Genomic DNA, 17,423 nt, shown 5'->3' with positions numbered 1-17,423 from the left:
GTTTTTTTTTTCCATTGGAACTCAGGAGGGTGAGGGGTGACCTGCAGGAAGTTTAAAAGACCGTGAATGACGTGGATGAAGTGGAAAGTATGAGGCTTTTTTCCCAGGGTGGAGAGGTCAATTAGTAGGGGACCCAGGTGCAAGGTGCGAGGGTGGATGTTTAAAAGAAATGTACGAGGCACATTTTTCAAACAAAGGGTGGTGAGTGCCTGGAACGCGCTGCCAGAGGGGGGGTGGTGGAAGCAGACACAAGAGCAGTGTGCAAGAAACACCTGGACGAATACAAGAATGGGAAGGGAAGAGGAATACGGATCCTGCAAGTGAAGACAGTTTTAGAATGGACGGACAAAATGTGTTGGCACAGGCTTGGAGGGTTGAAGGGTCTGTTCCTGTGCTGTCATTGTCCATTGTTCTGCTTTGTTCCTTGTGACAACTCTGTGAATAGTTGGGCTCGATTTCCAGTGTGCTACCTCAGTGAGTCATAATGCAAGAATTTATCCAATTCACATTTTGAAAACCATTGTGACTGCTTCCATCCTCCTTTAGGGCATTGCAGCTCATACTGTAACAACTCGTTGCGCAAAAACTGGTTCTCCTCAACTCCCTCTCTGGGTTTTTTTTTGCCGACTATTGTAAATCTGTGTCCTCTGGTTACTGACCTTCCTGCCAGTGGGAACATTTTCCTGTCTACCTTACTCTGCCAGGGCTTTTCTCACGTGCTTCAGAAAAACAAGACAGCTCGCCCCACCAGCTGTAGGATTGGTGCGCAAGGTGGAGAAAAAAAAGACTCGTTCCATCTTTGTTGACTGTTCCCCAGGTTAAGACAAACTTTTCTTTTTAATTCACCCACGAGATGTGGGCATAGCTGGCTGGCAAATATTTACTGCCCGTCCCAAGATGCCCTTGAACTGAGTTGTTTATTAAGCCATTTCAGAGGGTAACGGAGAGTCAACCCCATTGCTGTGGGCCTGGGGTCACATGTAGGTCAGACCAGCTAAGTATGGCAGATCTCCTTCCGTGAAGAACGTTAGTGAACCAAATGGGTTTTTCCCCTGACAATTGGCAATGGTTTCACAGTCATCAGCAGGTTCTTAATTCCAAACACCTGAACTGCTCTGGCAAGATTTGAACCCAGGTCCTCAGAACATCAGCTGACATAGTCTAATGATAGTCGCACTAGGCTACTGCCTCCCCTCATTGGTGACTCACCTCAATTTCCTTGTGGGCCATGATGATTGCAAAGTTGGTCAGGTGCCGACACTCACATTTGGTGTGAGTCCTGTTGGTGTCAATCAGTTTGCACCCCTGAGTAGACCAGAAACCTGTCATGGTACGCTCGGAGTAACTCCAGAATGAGCAATTGGCATTGAAGTAATTGTCAGGCTGAAGGAAGAGGTGCAAGGGAGAGAAAAGAGACAATATTCAAACATTCACTGATTTTCGACACAGAAGCTAACAAATCCAAGATAACAAGGTGTGGAGCTGGATGAACACAGCAGGCCAAGCAGCATCTCAGGAGCACAAAAGCTGACGTTTCAGGCCTAGACCCTTCATCAGATGATGATGACCCTCTCTGATGAAGGGTCCAGGCCTGAAATGTTAGCTTTCCTGCTCCTGAGATGCTGCTGGGCCTGCTGTGTTCATCCAGCTCCACACCTTGTTATCTTGGATTTTCCAGCATCTGCAGTTCCCGTTATCTCTCAGCTCACAAATTCAATTGCAATTTAAACTTAATTTTTACCTCAACCACCAGGTTGCATTACCTCTGCTTCATTCATGGGGGGTAGGTATCTAACAAGGCACAGTTACAAATCAACCCCATGGCTGTAGGTCTGGAGTCACATATGGGCCAGGCCACACCAGCTACGTCAGGCTGATTTCCTTCTCTGAAGGCAGTAGTGAGCCAGATAAGTTTTCACGACAATCAAAAGCAGTCCTACGACCAGCATTTACTGATTTTGGCTTTCCCGATACAAATTTCTAGTCAACCTGTTCAGAAATGTCACAACACATTTTTGGGGCAGATGGGATTTGAACTCAAGCCTCCTGACTCAGAGGGACAGTCGCTACCATTGCGCCACCGGCACCTCGCTTCTACTTCAGATTCTGACATTTGTCCAATTTGACTGTTTTGAGATGCTTTACACACCTCTGAAGCAGTCGGGACTTGAACCCGGGGCTCCTGCTTCAGATGGTCAGTCACTACCATGGTGCTGCAAATGCCCATCATTCCAGATTTATTGAATTGAAATTGTACCAGCTGCTCTGGTGAAACTTGAGTTCCTGTCCACAACACTAGCTGCAGACCCCTGGATTACTGGGTCAGCAACACCACCATTTCACAATTCCATCCTCAGCGCCACTCAGGCCTGTCCCATGATCAAACTAACTCTTCTTGCAACAAGTAAAAACAGAAGAGATACGTTCCAATTCTTGTCAATATTGCACTGATGAACTGGCTATTGGGGTAAAAAGGTTGGCTCGTGTTGCAGAGTAATACCAACAGCTGCGGGTTCAATGATAATAAAATGTGAGGCTGGATGAACACAGCAGGCCAAGCAGCATCTCAGGAGCACAAAAGCTGACGTTTCGGGCCTGGACCCTTCATCAGAGAGGGGGATGGGGGGAGGGAACTGGAATAAATAGGGAGAGAGGGGGAGGCGGACCGAAGATGGAGAGTAAAGAAGATAGGTGGAGAGGGTGTAGGTGGGGAGGTAGGGAGGGGATAGGTCAGTCCAGGGAAGACGGACAGGTCAAGGAGGTGGGATGAGGTTAGTAGGTAGCGGGGGGCGCGGCTTGGGGTGGGAGGAAGGGATGGGTGAGAGGAAGAACCGGTTAGGGAGGCAGAGACAGGTTGGACTGGTTTTGGGATGCAGTGGGTGGGGGGGAAGAGCTGGGCTGGTTGTGTGGTGCAGTGGGGGGAGGGGACGAACTGGGCTGGTTTAGGGATGCAGTAGGGGAAGGGGAGATTTTGAAACTGGTGAAGTCCACATTGATACCATTGGGCTGCAGGGTTCCCAGGCGGAATATGAGTTGCTGTTCCTGCAACCTTCGGGTGGCATCATTGTGGCAGTGCAGGAGGCCCATGATGGACATGTCATCAAGAGAATGGGAGGGGGAGTGGAAATGGTTTGCGACTGGGAGGTGCAGTTGTTTTTTGCGAACTGAGCAGAGGTGTTCTGCAAAGCGGTCCCCAAGCCTCCGCTTGGTTTCCCCAATGTAGAGGAAGCCACACCGGGTACAGTGGATGCAGTATACCACATTGGCAGATGTGCAGGTGAACCTCTGCTTGATGTGGAATGTCATCTTGGGGCCTGGGATGGGGGTGAGGGAGGAGGTGTGGGGACAAGTGTAGCATTTCCTGCGGTTGCAGGGGAAGGTGCCGGGTGTGGTGGGGTTGGAGGGCAGTGTGGAGCGAACAAGGGAGTCACGGAGAGAGTGGTCTCTCCGGAAAGCAGACAGGGGAGGGGATGGAAAAATGTCTTGGGTGGTGGGGTCGGATTGTAAATGGCGGAAGTGTCGGAGGATAATGCGTTGTATCTGGAGGTTGGTAGGGTGGTGTGTGAGAACGAGGGGGATCCTCTTGGGGCGGTTGTGGCGGGGGCGGGGTGTGAGGGATGTGTCGCGGGAGACGCGGTCAAGGGCGTTCTCGATCACCGTGGGGCAAAGTTGCGGTCCTTAAAGAACTTGGACATCTGGGATGTGCGGGAGTGGAATGTCTTATCGTGGGAGCAGATGCGGCGGAGGCGGAGGAATTGGGAATAGGGGATGGAATTTTTGCAGGAGGGTGGGGGGGAGGAGGTGTATTCTAGGTAGCTGTGGGAGTCGGTGGGCTTGAAATGGACATCAGTTACAAGCTGGTTGCCTGAGATGGAGACTGAGAGGTCCAGGAAGGTGAGGGATGTGCTGGAGATGGCCCAGGTGAACTGAACGGTTCAATTCCTGCTTCAGCTGATGTTACATAAGTAGTAGGTTCATAGAGTCCCTGCAGTGTGGAAACACGCCCTTTGGCCCAACAAGTCCACACTGGCCCTTGGAGGATCCCACCCAGACCCATCCCCCTAATCTACAGACCCCCAAGCATTATGGGCAATTTAGCAAGGCCAATCCACCTAATCTGCACATCTTTGGACTGTGGGAGGACCTGGAGGAAATCCATGCAGACGCAGGGAGAATGTGTATACTCCACACAGACAGTTGCCCGAGGGTGGAACTGAATCCCTGGAGCCGTGGAACAGCAGTGCTAACCGCTGAACCAGCGTGCTGACCTAAAGGTGGGTGCCATGTTACCTTGAAGGGATCTCCTTGTCAACCTCTCCCCTTGCCTGAAGTATGCAGATCCTCAGATAGCTCTCACCACCAATCATTTCTCTTCCAATGAGAGAGCAGCCTGCTGTTGTGATAAGGTTGTGGTGGCTTTTCTGTTGTTCAGGGCTTTGTGGGCAGACTTACATCAATGTGTGCCAGGGTGAAGGCCACTGGTTCTGTCACATAGATGCGGCTGGACTCCTTGTTGATGGAAGCCGCGATGATGTGGGAGTTCACTGCAATGGAGTAGTTCCGCCCAGTCCCATCGCCCGCCATCTTGATGGTTGCGTTCTCCGTGGTCAGGAACTGCCCCAGGCTCTTGTACAGAGTGAAGACCAGTTTTGCTGCACAGGCCGGGACAAGGATGGGTGCAAACAGGGGCACAAACTCTCAATAAGTCTCAAGATCTTTAAAAAAAACACAACCAAAGTAGTTCTCCCTTGAACCCCTGAAGAGATACTGAAAGCCTTTTCAAAAAGAAAAAGAAACATATTTAAGGGTATCAGAAACTGAAATCAGATGAGGCTGTTGATGAATGTAAGCGAAGCAGGAACAAGCCTAAACAAGGAAGTAGAAGGGCTGAAAGAGGCCGTGAAATGTCCTTGGCAAATAGGATTAAGGAGAATCTTCAGGCATTTTACACAAATATCAGGAGCAAGAAGGTAGCTATGGTTCACTCAGTGGTTTTCATCTCTATATGCCCGATATGCCTAGTTCTGAGGAGAAGAATGCCAATGGTCCTCTGTCCATTGTGAATTAATTTTGTAAAAGATTATGACAGGTGTAGATAAGACAAACAAAAAAAATACTAGTTCCATTAGGACAAGATAAAATAGCTGAGGGAGAGATGATTGAGCAAGAGACACAGAATTGTTTTAGGTAGAACCTTTTAAGCAGCAAAACCTTGAAACTGCTACCTAAACTTAGTCATTCAAAGCGACATGATCTGGGGCACTCCAGCTCCTGAGGTGCCCCCTCGTCTCTGAAGGCCTCTATCGCGCCAGTGGCTTCCTCTCCAGGGTCACCCAAGTGTGGACATGACCTTGACAGAGAGGGAAGGCAGTTAGGCACAAGACCCTCTCCAAGGCCTGCTATCTGAAGCTGTTAATGGTCACTTTGGCCAGACCCAGGGTCAAACTCACTAACCTGCTTGTCCCTCCCCACACAGGGTGCCCTCATACTCGGAATGTGGGGCTGAATTGCAACCAGAGCTTTAGGAGGCACCCCTTCAAAGAAAATAAAAACTAAAGAAGGGTTGCAACCAAAAACATTCAACATGGATATGGAGAACCATTTCCCCCAGGACTTTAATGGGCAGCGTGGCTTTCTTTGGTGTTGGACTGACTATGCCAATAACCCACGGTTAAAGAAAACCAATTGAAACAGGGGCTACTTCACATCAGAGGAAGGGGCTTGAGGGGGAGGGAAGGAACATTTTATTTGAAAGTGTACAGCTACAATCCTTACTCGAGCAAAGTTTCCCGCATCCTTCACTTACCAGTTCGGCTGTTCTGCTTGATGGTGTTGCCTGAAAGGTGGATCGAGTTCCCACCCATATAGCCCTGGGGAAACCTCAGATCCTTCACCTGGCCCTCTGTAATCAGCAAGCCAACCTCCAAAACTGGCTCGGCACCATTGTGTGGAGGAAGCAGGGGGAAGACAAAAAAAGACAGAATTTTTTGAAATAAACCATGCACTCACATGAAAGACCACCAGACATAACTTGTGCCGGAAAATCACCACTGGGCTGCGTGTGCACGTGTGCATGCATGTGTGTGCGTGCGTGCGTGTGTGTGAGAGAGAGTGTATTTGAGCGTGTGTGAGTGTATTTGAGCGTGTGTGTGTGTGTGTGTGTGTGTGCGCGAGCGTATGTGTATTTGAATGTGTGTGTGTATGTGTGTGTGACAGTGTATTTAAGCATGTGTGAGAGCATGTGTGTGTATTCGAGTGTGTGAGAGTGTTTGTGTGTGCATGCGAGCGTGTGCGTATGAGTGTGTGTGTGTATTTGAGTGTGTGTGACAGTATGCATGTACGCATGCGCACGAGTGCTTGTCAGTTTATCTGTGCGAGTATGTATGTAAGACTGTGTGTCTGTATGTATGTGAATGCGCATGTGTGTGAGAGTGTGTGTGTGTCTACAAGCGTTTGTGTAAGAGTGCACATGTTCGAATCTCATCTTGGCAAGATGTGAATTCAACAAAATATTTATTAAAATTGGTCACCATTGTTGTGAAAATCCATCTGTTTCATTTCTATCCTTTAGGCAAGGAAATCTGCCTGCATTCTCAATCTGCCAAAATGTGATTCCACACGCACAACAATTTTGTTAATCCTTAACTACCCTCTGGGCAAATAGGGATGGGCAGTAAACGCTGACTTTTCTGTCAGGACCTACATCCCATAAATGAATGAAAATAAGTTGTTTTTTTTCTTCAAACATACTGGATGACCCAGCCCCAACAGCACTCTGCATTAAGAATTTTCACAAATTCATTTTCCTCTGACAAGAAAATTCCTCCTCATTTCTGCCTGCAATTGGCGACCCATTATGCCCTCCTGTCATAGATTCTCCCACTCAATGAAACAACCTCTCTAGTTCCACCTTGCCAAGTCCCTGGAAAATCTTATGTTTCAATAAGACCGTCTCATTTTCCTAAACTTTAATGAGTACAAGCCCAACCCAACAAACCTCTCCTCAGAAGACAGTCCTCCTATCCTTAGGATCAACCTAGTGAACCTTCTCTGGACTGCCTCCAATGTCAATATTGTCTTTCTTCAGATAAGGGCCCAAAACCGTTTACAATATTCTAGCAGTGTTTAAATGAATGTCTTCTATAGTTTTGTCAAGGTTCCCCACTATTCCACTCTTTTGGAAAATATGAGTCAACATTCCCAATATTCCACTTGCCTTCCCTATTATCCACTGAACATGGATGCCAGCTTTTCACAATTCAGGCACAAGAGTGCCTAAAACCCTTTGTGTTAGAGATTTCTACAGTCTTTCTCCATTTAAATAATATTCGCCACTTCTATTCCTCCTGCAAAGTCAATAGCCTTACGTTTTGACATGGTATATTCCAGATTTTGACCACTCACTTAACCTGTCTGCATTCCTCTGCAGAGTCTTTTGTCATCTTCAGTACTTGTCTTCCCACCTATTTTTGTGCTGTTCACAAACCTGGAACATTAATTCACATTGAAAATAATTGGTGCCCAGGCACTAGTCCCTTTGACACATCACTAGTTACAGTTTGTTATCTGTGAAATCAACTCCCTGATTTATATTAGTTTGTCAACTCTCTATCTATGCTAATATACCAACCCCAACACCATGGGCCCTTATACAATCAAATAACCTAATGGGTAGTACCTTATCGAATGCCTTTTGGAAATTAAAATGTATTCCATTTACTGTCGATTTATCTACCCTGCTTGCTACCTTTTCAAAGAATTCCCATTAATTTTTCAGGCATGAAACTGTGCTGACTCTGCTTCATTACTTCAAAATGCTCTGCTATTACATCCTTTTTAATAGGCTCTAACATTTTCCAAATCACAGGTGCTACGCTGACTGGCCGAAAGTTGTCTGCTTTTTTTTTGTGTGTCCCCCTTTTTGCATAAGCGCAGTTTTTCAAGCCTCTAGGGCTTTTCTAAAATCTAAGAATTATTGGAAAACTTCCACCAGTGCATCCAATATCTCCACCACTACTTCCTTTAACCCCTTCATTTTTCAGAATTTTTGGAATGTTATTAATTTGCTCCACCATGAAGACTGACACAAACTATTGAATCAACATCTCTATTTTGTGGTTCCCCATTTTTTAAATTTCCTCAGCCTCATTTTCTAAATGGCTTATCTTCACTTTGGCCTCAATGTTCTTCTTTAAATAAGTTCTTACTGTCCATTTTCTATTTTGCTAACTAGTTTTCCCTCAAAGGGTATTTTCTCCTGTTTTAAAAGTCACCTTTTGTTGGTTTTTAAAACTTCCCCTGTCCTCTGGCTCTCCAGAAATCTTTACTGTGCTATATGCTAGATACTATGCTTCGCTTCCTTGATTAACTATATTCAGTTTATCTCATTCCTAGAATCCTTCTTCCGCACTGTGATATTTCTTCGCTCTAAGTTGATTTTATTCAACACTTATCGTTGCTCCTCAACTGTCTTGAACAAAATGTCTTTCCCAGTCCACTCCAGCCATCTCATTCTTTTACAACTACCCTTATTTCAGTTTAGCACAGGTGATTCTGACCCAAGCTTCCCAGTCTCAAACTGAACACTAATTCTAACCTGGTGTGGTCACTGTTCCTGGGTTTTTTTTTAAACTCTTGAGATCATTTATTAAATTTTCTGCATTATACATTACCAAATCCAAAATTGCCTGCTCCCTAAACATACAAAAAAAGAAAGAATTTGCAGGTGCTGGGAATCAGAAACCAAAACAGATATTGCTGGAAAGATTCAGCAGGTCTGGCAGCATCTGTGGCAATGAAGCAGAGTTAATGTTTCGGGTCCAGTGACCCTTCTTCAAAATGCCTGTTGCCTAATTGGATCTGTAACATAATGTCCTAGGAAAGTGTCCTGAATGCATTATGTGAATCCTTCCTTGTGGCTACCTTTGGCAATTTGGTTTTCCCAATCTACGTGATGTTTAAAGTTATTAAAATGATTTAAGGCATTGCTTGTTGTTAGATGCCCTCATTGTCTCGACTGGCACTTATGAGGCTGCAGAGTCGTTGACCATTTCACGAGACTGGGCAGTTCTGAGGAAGGGTCACCGGACCCAAAAACGTTAACTCTGATTTTTCTTTTTCTTCACTGATGCTGCCGGACCTGCTGAGCTTTTTCCCACAGCTTCTGCTTCGTGCCTCTCAGCTGGGAACCTTTTGAGGCAGGATCAGTACCCAAGAAAATTGGGGGAGAGGTTCAGCTTTCAATTGATTCACTCACCGGTCAGGAAACATCCGTCAGAATTGTAACTTAGGCTCCCCACCAAGTTTTTGCGCTGGGAGAGTGAGAAACTCTGTAAAATTCACCCCAGGACAATTTGTTTCCTTAAAGAATATCAGTGAAGCATAACGGTTTTCTAAAACCGATTTTCTGATAGGAGGTATTTTATTTTATGTAAGATAAATGAATTCAAATTCTCAAGTTCCAATGGTAGAATTTGAAATTGTGTTCTCTGTGTCCACCCGACTGCATGTATGACAGTGAAACTGTATAATTTCTGCCCTGCAGCTTGAATTTAATTACAAGCAAAATATATCTGCTACTTTACCAGACATAAAAATGAAACAATGCCATTTATTCTATACATACATTTTGCACAATCTGTGAAGAGAATGAAGATAGATTTCCTCTTGATACTTTTCACCAATGCCTTAATGGGGAAAAATAAAATCTCACTGTGTTTTCCCAGTCCCAGAGAGTCTGCAATTAACGCCCTTTAAACTGTACTTATTATTTGGCCAGAAATAGCAAATGGGTAAGATTTTTCTGTCACGTTTCGATCAGATTTCTCTTCGATCATCCAAAATTAGCTGAAAAGAAACCAACCTAACTTCCTTTATTAATTCACAGGATGTAAGTGTCACTGGCTAGGCTAGCATTTATTGTCAAGAGGGCAGTTATGAGTCAACCACATTGCTGTGGGTCTGGAGTCACATGTAGGCCAGATCAGGTAAGGATGGCAGTTTCCTTCCCTCAAGGGCATTAGTGAACCAGATGGGTTTTTCCAACAATTGGCAATGCATTCATGGTCATCATTAGATTCTTAATTCCCCATAAATTTTCTGCAATAATAATATACGTTCCCAGAACATTATCTGGTTCTCTGTTTTAACAGTCTAGTGATAATACCTCTATTCCAGTAGCACAACAGCACTGGAAAATCATATGTTCAACTGGTTATGCTCCCATCAAACAGAATAAATCTGAGCTGGCTGTTTATTGCCTTCACCATCGGCCTGCAGTCCTCACTGATGGTAGTGATTGAGGGAGCCGTCAATTAATGGGCTGAAGGGCCTTTTTCTGTGCTGTAGACATCTATGACTCAGTGGCGTCTCTCAACTCAGACTCAGCCCAATTCAAGTGCTTTCAAGACTAAATCCCGTATCCCAACCCTGATCCATACACATACAAAGGAGCTGAATTTCATAAACAGAAGAGGAGATTATTTGACCACAGTGTTGTCGCAGTATTTGGTCTGAGTGTGACACCAGACAGATGAAGTAAAACGGGGGTTAACAAGGGTCAATAGGAAATCTCTTTGATAGCCTGGAAGGATGATAAACACAAACAGAGATGGCTCTGGTTATTGGAAGTTCTCCACTGGGGTGACAAGTGGAGACCCTCAGAATAGTGTCCTCTGTTTGGTTCTCTCCAGCTGACCTTTGCGCTATCAGGAGCAGCTTGTCAATTCTGATTTTCGACTCTATTTGTAGCATCTGAGGATAATGAAGCAGCCAATTCCTGATATGGACAACATGCAAAATTTGGATGTAAATTACAACATATTCAACTCTTAGAAGGCAGGAGCAGAAATGGCCATTCGGCCCATCCAGTCTGCTCAGCCATTCAATGAGATAATGGTTGATCTGAATATCCTCAACTCCATTTTCCTGCCTTTTCCCCATTGTCCTTAAAGAGCCACAGAATTATTCCAGTGCAGAAGGAGGACATTCAGCCCATCACTGGTACAGTGACAGAGTCATCGAGTAATACAGCACGGAAACAGGCCCTTCGACGCAAACTGCTCCATGCTGACCATGGTGCCCACTTAGCTAGTTCCAATTGCTCACAGCTCATCTATATCCCTCTAAACCCTTCTCATCCATGTATCTACACAAATATTTTTTAAATGTTGCCACTGTAGCTGCCTCAAACACGTTCTCTGGCAGCCCATTCCATATATGTACCACTCTCTACAAGACGTTGCCCCTCAGGATCTTCTTAAATCTATCCTTCTCATCTGAAATCTACGGCCTTGAGGTTTCTATTCCCCTTCCCTGCATTCATCCTATCTATGCCCCTCATGATTTTAAACACTTCAATAAGGTCACCCCTCAATTCTCCTACATTCCAAGGAATAAAGTCCTATCCTGGCCGACCTCTCCCTATAACACAGGCCTCCTCATCCTGGCATCATCCTCGTCAATCTTCTCTGCACACTTTATGGTTTAACAATGTCTTTCCTATAACAGGGTGACCAAAACTGTACACAATACTCCAATGGCAGCCTCACCAATGACTTATACAACTGTAACATAATGCCCCAACTCCTACACTCAATGCCTCGACCAATGAAGGCCAGCATGCTAAATGACTTCTTCACCATCCTATCTACATATGATGCCACTTTGAGCAAACTGTATACTTGTACTCCCAGATCCCTCTGTTCCACAACACTCCTGCGGACATTATCGATCACTGTATAAGTCCTACCTAGTTTGCTTTTCCAAAGGGCAACACCTTGTACGTGTCTGTATTGAATTGCATTTGTCAGTCCTTAGCCCACTTCCCCATCTGCTCAAGATTTCTCTGTAATTTTTGATAACCTTTTTCGCTATCAATGCTACCTTCTAATTTTTCAGATTGCCCTGCCTTCTCAGTGGCTCACTGGTTAGCACCGCTGCCTCACAGTGTCAGGGATCTGTGTTCAATTCCACCCTCGGGCGACTGTCTGCGTGGAGTTTGCACATTCTTCCCACGTCTCTGTGGGTTTCCTCCGGGTGCTCTAGTTTCCTCGCAGTCCAGAGATGTGCAGGCCAGGTGGATTGGCCTAGCTAAATTGCCTGTAGTGCTCAGGGATCTGTAGCTTAGGTGGGTTACAGGGGGATGGGTCTGAGTGGGACGCTCTGTGGGTCAATGTGGACTTATTGGGCCAAAGGGTCTGTTTCCACACTGTAGGGATTCTGTGAACTATCCACAAATTTATTAATCATTCCTTGTACATTCACATCCAGATCATTTATGTAGATAACAATGGTTCCAGCACCAATCCCTGTGAACTGTAACAGATCGGGCGCAGTGTTAGCTATGAACCATTACAGGCTGGTTACAGTTTTAGCTGTGAACCATTACAGGCTGGTTACAGTGTTAGCTGTGAACCATTACAGGCTGGTTACAGTGTTAGCTGTGAACCATTACAGGGTGCGGTCTATGTTCATTGCTGTTTTATTTGACATGAATGTTGGGATTTTCCCATTCCACTTGGGTTCCAACAGGAATTATTCAGAGAACACACCCAAAGTCCTCTGGGTTTGAGGTGTGCCTGCTTAACGTGAAAATACTTTTAAAGTTCTGAAGAAAGTGTCACTGGACTTGAAACATTAACTCCAGTCCGAAAAACAACCTTCAACCATTACCCTCTGCTTCCTACCACCACTTATGCTCACAAATACCTGTCTGATTGACAAATGGGCATGTGAGTAGGAGATGGGATACGATACCCACAGCAATGTGGCTGATTCCTCATTGCTCTCAAGGGCAGTTCGGGATGGGCACCAAAAACTGGAATTACCAGAAGCACCCACAATTCACAAACTAAAGGAAACAAGGAGTTAAGGCACAGATCAGGCGCGATCTGACTAAATTCCAAAATACGGCATCGAGGGACCATGTGGTCTTCTCAGTTCAACATCCCAGTTCTCTAGAAAATCTCAAGAGGATATGTGAGATTAGCCATTTTTACGCAGCAGAAGTCTAAATTCCAGCAATGCTTTGAATGTTCTGTTGAAGAAATGAACTGGTCTGTGCTATTTGAGCAGACAGCGCAGTTCTGCTGCTTTTGGACTGTGCACCAGCCAATTCTAAAGCAATTACAAGTCACTTTAATGCTACTTCCGCTCTGTATGCATGCTTTGGTGTCTGTTTCCAAGGAACAATCAGATACAGAGATTGTTTGCTTGTGATTGGAAAGCAGATTCTATTGAATGCATAATCTGAAATCCTATTGAGCATAAGGGCTTGTTATTCTGAAACATTGTCTGCCAATTGTAAGGAGAGATCTGAACATCTATCGCCTCACGCTCACTCTTAGAGGTGTCAGGACTAGATTGAATCTCCGCCTGTCTGTCCTGCGTGTGTCCCTGTTTCGGCATGGCTAGCATTGAACAACTAAGTTCTCCTTGATCTGAAGATTTATTTTTTGGTTCAAGAAAGGGCTGTTTATGATCACATTTCTTTGTTCCACAGTGGAAATGCTGATGTTTCCTGTCAGGTCAGAAGACTATAAATGTAGGAGCAGAAGCAAGCCATTCAGCCCATTGAGTTTACCTTGTGTCCAATGAGATCACAGTAGATCTGATCACCGTCAACTCCACTTTCCTGCCTTTTCACCTAAACAATTCATTCCCTCACTGATTAAAAATCCATCTCTATCAGCCTTGAATATACTTAACAAGCTCATCACTACAGCCTTCTGGAGTAAAGAATTCCACAGATTCATTATCCTCGGGGAAAAAAATGCTCATCCTCACCATCTGCCTTCCCACCAATGTCTGTGGTGAGGCACTGGTCACAAAATGGCCAGCCGACAGCACAAGCTTCAATGTGCAGCTTCAGGAGTGGGTAGCACACATGCCTCTAAGGTACAAAAACCTAGGTTCAAGCGTACTCTAGGAATAGGGAGGAGTGGGATCTGCTGGAGGTCTCACATTCCAGCTTAACAGCCCCAACAAACTCTATCCCAATCAGCTGGTGGTGAGCCTTCCCCAAGAATCAAGATCCATCAGGGTTTTGTGGGAGGGAGGTGGGCATATTGACCCAACACAGTGATTATTACCAGTCAATCGGAGGCCATTAGCTCTTGTACCCAGCAATGCCAGGGAGGATGCCATGTTTGCTGTCAGGTGGAAGCCAGCCCCCATTCTGCCTCTCCACAACGGACCCAGGACAAAGGTGAGAGACTTGAGGAGATACCTGGGTCAGGAGTAACAAAGGGAAGGGTAGGGGGATTCAGAAGCAAGGGCAGGGGAGGGGTGAGTCAAGCCTTTTGACCAGGAGCTAAATACCTTTCAGAGATAGTAGGAACTGCAGATGCTGGAGAATCTGAGATAACGAGGTGCAGAACTGGATGAACAGAGCAGGCCAAGCAGCATCGGAGGAGCAGGAAAGCTAACGTTTTGGGCCTTGACCCTTCTTCAGAAAACGTCAGCTTTCCTGCTTGTTCTGCTGTGTTCATCCAGCTCTACACCTTGTTAGCTAAAACACCTTTGATTGTGGGACTGTTTGCCCCTGCTTGAGGTGGTGAAGCTGCCAACAGGGTGTTACATATTGTCAAGGCCAGCTGGTGACAGACCCGCTTCATAGAATCCCCACAGTGTGGAAACAGGCCCTTCAGCCCAACAAGTCCACACCGACCCACAGAGCATCCCATCCAGACCCATCCCCCTGTAACCCACCTAAGCTACACATCCCTGGACACTATGGGCAATTTAGCACAGCCAATCCACTGAATCTGCACAGCTTTGGACTGTGGGAGGAAACCGGAGCACCCAGAGAAAACCCACGCGGACACGGGGACAATGTGCGAACTCCCCACAGACAGTCGCCTGAGGGTGAAATTGAACCCAGGTGTCCAGTGCTTTGAGGCAGCAGTGCTAACCACAGAGCCACCGTGCCGCCCTGTATCTGGGTTAGTTCCTACTGGTGGACTGAGACCATGCAGTGATCCTGAATAAGAATCAGCTGGTGGTGAAATGGTTGGGAATCAGAGAAAATAGGTGCAGGAATAGGCCATTCGCCCTTCGACCCTGCACCAACGTTCAATATGATCATGGCTGGTCATGCAATTTCAGTATCCCACTCCTGCTCATTCCCCATACCCCTTGATCCTTTTCACCACATGTCTTACTTCCAGCCCCCTCTTGAATATATCTAACAAATTAGCCTTTGAGGTAGAGAATTCCAATGAGGAAGGATCTCCTCTTCTCTGTCCTAAATGGCCATACCATATCTTTAGCCTGGGCCTCCAGGTTCTGGACTGTCTGGTCATCAGGAACGTCCTTGTTGCTTTCCCTTTAGTCTCGTTCCATTAAAATTTTATTGGTTTCTATGAGATGTACACCCAACCCCATTCCCAGTTTTCTAAATTGGCCTAGCCAACAACTACTTTGAATGAGTAAAGATTGAAAACAAAGATGTTTTTGGGATCTTCCTATACACAAACCACATGTCTATACCTCAACAATTACTCCATTGCCTGCAATTGTGGTAGAGGGCACTATAAAATGCAAGACATCTGTTGTGTTTTATCCAACAGGGAGGACCATGCCAGCTCTGATTCCCCATGCCTTGCCTGGCCTCGGACCTGCGCTAAGGTAAGCTGAGCAAAGCCACTCACCTATGTTCTCAGTAGGCACTGTGACGGTGGTAGGCTCCATGAGGTTATCAGCCAGGACGAAGGCACCTTCTTCCAAAGTGTCAAGCAGCAACGTGGCTGCGTGAGCCTGTTCTGTTGCGTTCATGTCCTTCCACGACTGCAGAGCCTCTGGTCTCAGCAGATTGTCAACAGTGTCCACGATGGCCTGGCGTCGGGAGATGGGGGGGAGGGGGAGGAAGAGGGCAGAAAGGCTGGCATTAGTACTGCCCCGGATCATCCGCAAACATAGAGTCAGGTTAACAATTGGAATCTTTTGGTCTACTTGGGGGAGTCTCCAAAATAATGCAGGAAGAATGTTTCTGTTGGGCGGGGATGGGGGGAGACCAGAACCAGGGCCGGTGGGGGGGGGGGGGGGGGGGGGGGGGGGGGGGTGGTCACAGTTGAAAGATATGGGGTAGGCTATTTAGGACTGAGATGAAAATAAGTTTTCTTTTCCCCCAAGAGTTGTGAACCAGGGGAATTTGCTTCCACGGAAAGTAGTCAATGCCAAGTTATGGTCTGATTTTAGGAAGGAGAAACAAAAATTTCAAAGTCCTCCTGGCTTGTAACCCATATTCTGCCTTCTATGTGTTTTGTATTCATTCACAAAAAAAGTATGTACTTGAAGTTATACAGTCATACAGCACAGAAACAGATATTCTGCCCAACCAGTCCATGCTGAACATAATCCCAAACCAGTCTACTGCCACCTGCCCGCCCCTGGTCCATATCCTGTCAAACTTTCCGATTCATTTACTTATCCAAACGTCTTTTAAACGTTGTAACTGTACCCACATCCACCACCTCCTCACGAAGTTTATTGCACACACAGACCACTCTCTGTGCAAAAAAAATTTGCCCCATTTCTTGTTTAATTTTCTCCTCTCACCTTAAAAATGCACCCCCTTCCCTTGAAATCCCCCATCCTAGGGACAAGGCAAGTACCATCAACTCTATCTATACTCCTCTTGATTTTATAAACTTCTCCAAGGTCACCTCTCAGCCTCCCTATGATCCAGGGAAAAAAAAATGATCCAACACTGTGTTCAGTTCACATCAAGGCTCGCTCTTCTGACCTTGAAAATGATGCTGCCTCTTTAGGAAGCAACACTGTTTCACTAAAAAAATGTCATTATTTTCAAATCTCTCCATGGTGAAGTCTTCTTCCCTTCTCTATAATCTTCTCTAACCTCAGTTTTCTGAGGCAACCGCATTCCTCTAATTCTGGCCTCTTGGGTGTTTTATTTGCAATTATTGTTAAAATACCCTGGGCCCCAAGCTCTGGAATTTCATCACTCAACCTTTCTACCACTTTATATTCCTTTCTTCTTTTAAGACAGTCCCTCTAGCTTCAACAAAGCTTTCGGTGAAACAGAGGACTATGGAGAATCTCAGCAGGTCTGGCAGCATCCATGGAATAAGAGAAACAGAGTCAATGTTTTGTGCCCAGAATGATTTATTCAGAACTCTGGGAAAAAAAAATGTCAAACTGGATTTGAAATGCTAACTCTGTTTCTCCCACTACAGATGCTGCCAGGCCTGCTGTGTTTCTCAAAGCATTCTACGTGTTTATTTCAGATTTCCAATTTCTGCAGCATTTAGCTTTCATTTGAAAGTGTTTGGCCAAATGCCTTAATATCTCTTTTCCTCACAAGTTATGTTTGCAGATATCGCCCTGCATGAAACAGATTATGTTCCACTGTAAACATCCCAAGTTGCTATTGTTTAATGGAATGAAACATTCCAAGGCAGTTC

At 45.7% G+C, this 17,423-nt stretch overlaps 1 protein-coding gene across 18 annotated transcripts in view; it reads right to left on the bottom strand.

Moving 5' to 3' along the window:
• adgrl2a (adhesion G protein-coupled receptor L2a) overlaps positions 1 to 17,423 on the bottom strand; it is a 470,025-nt gene that overhangs the window by 73,101 nt on the left and 379,501 nt on the right. For all 18 annotated transcript variants that reach the window (XM_059648145.1, XM_048538964.2, XM_059648147.1 and 15 more), the window contains 4 exons: positions 15,651 to 15,834; positions 5,807 to 5,929; positions 4,453 to 4,652; positions 1,210 to 1,383 (listed from right to left, as the gene is read on the bottom strand). In XM_059648145.1, coding sequence (XP_059504128.1) covers positions 1,210 to 1,383; positions 4,453 to 4,652; positions 5,807 to 5,929; positions 15,651 to 15,834 — 681 coding nt within the window. The remainder of the gene's footprint in view (positions 1 to 1,209; positions 1,384 to 4,452; positions 4,653 to 5,806; positions 5,930 to 15,650; positions 15,835 to 17,423) is intronic.

The sequence above is a fragment of the Stegostoma tigrinum genome, chromosome 8 (genome assembly GCF_030684315.1).
Source record: "Stegostoma tigrinum isolate sSteTig4 chromosome 8, sSteTig4.hap1, whole genome shotgun sequence".
NCBI classification, from domain to species: domain Eukaryota; kingdom Metazoa; phylum Chordata; class Chondrichthyes; order Orectolobiformes; family Stegostomatidae; genus Stegostoma; species Stegostoma tigrinum.
Note: the sequence above shows the minus strand (reverse complement) of the source record. Positions and strands in the feature narration are given on the sequence as shown.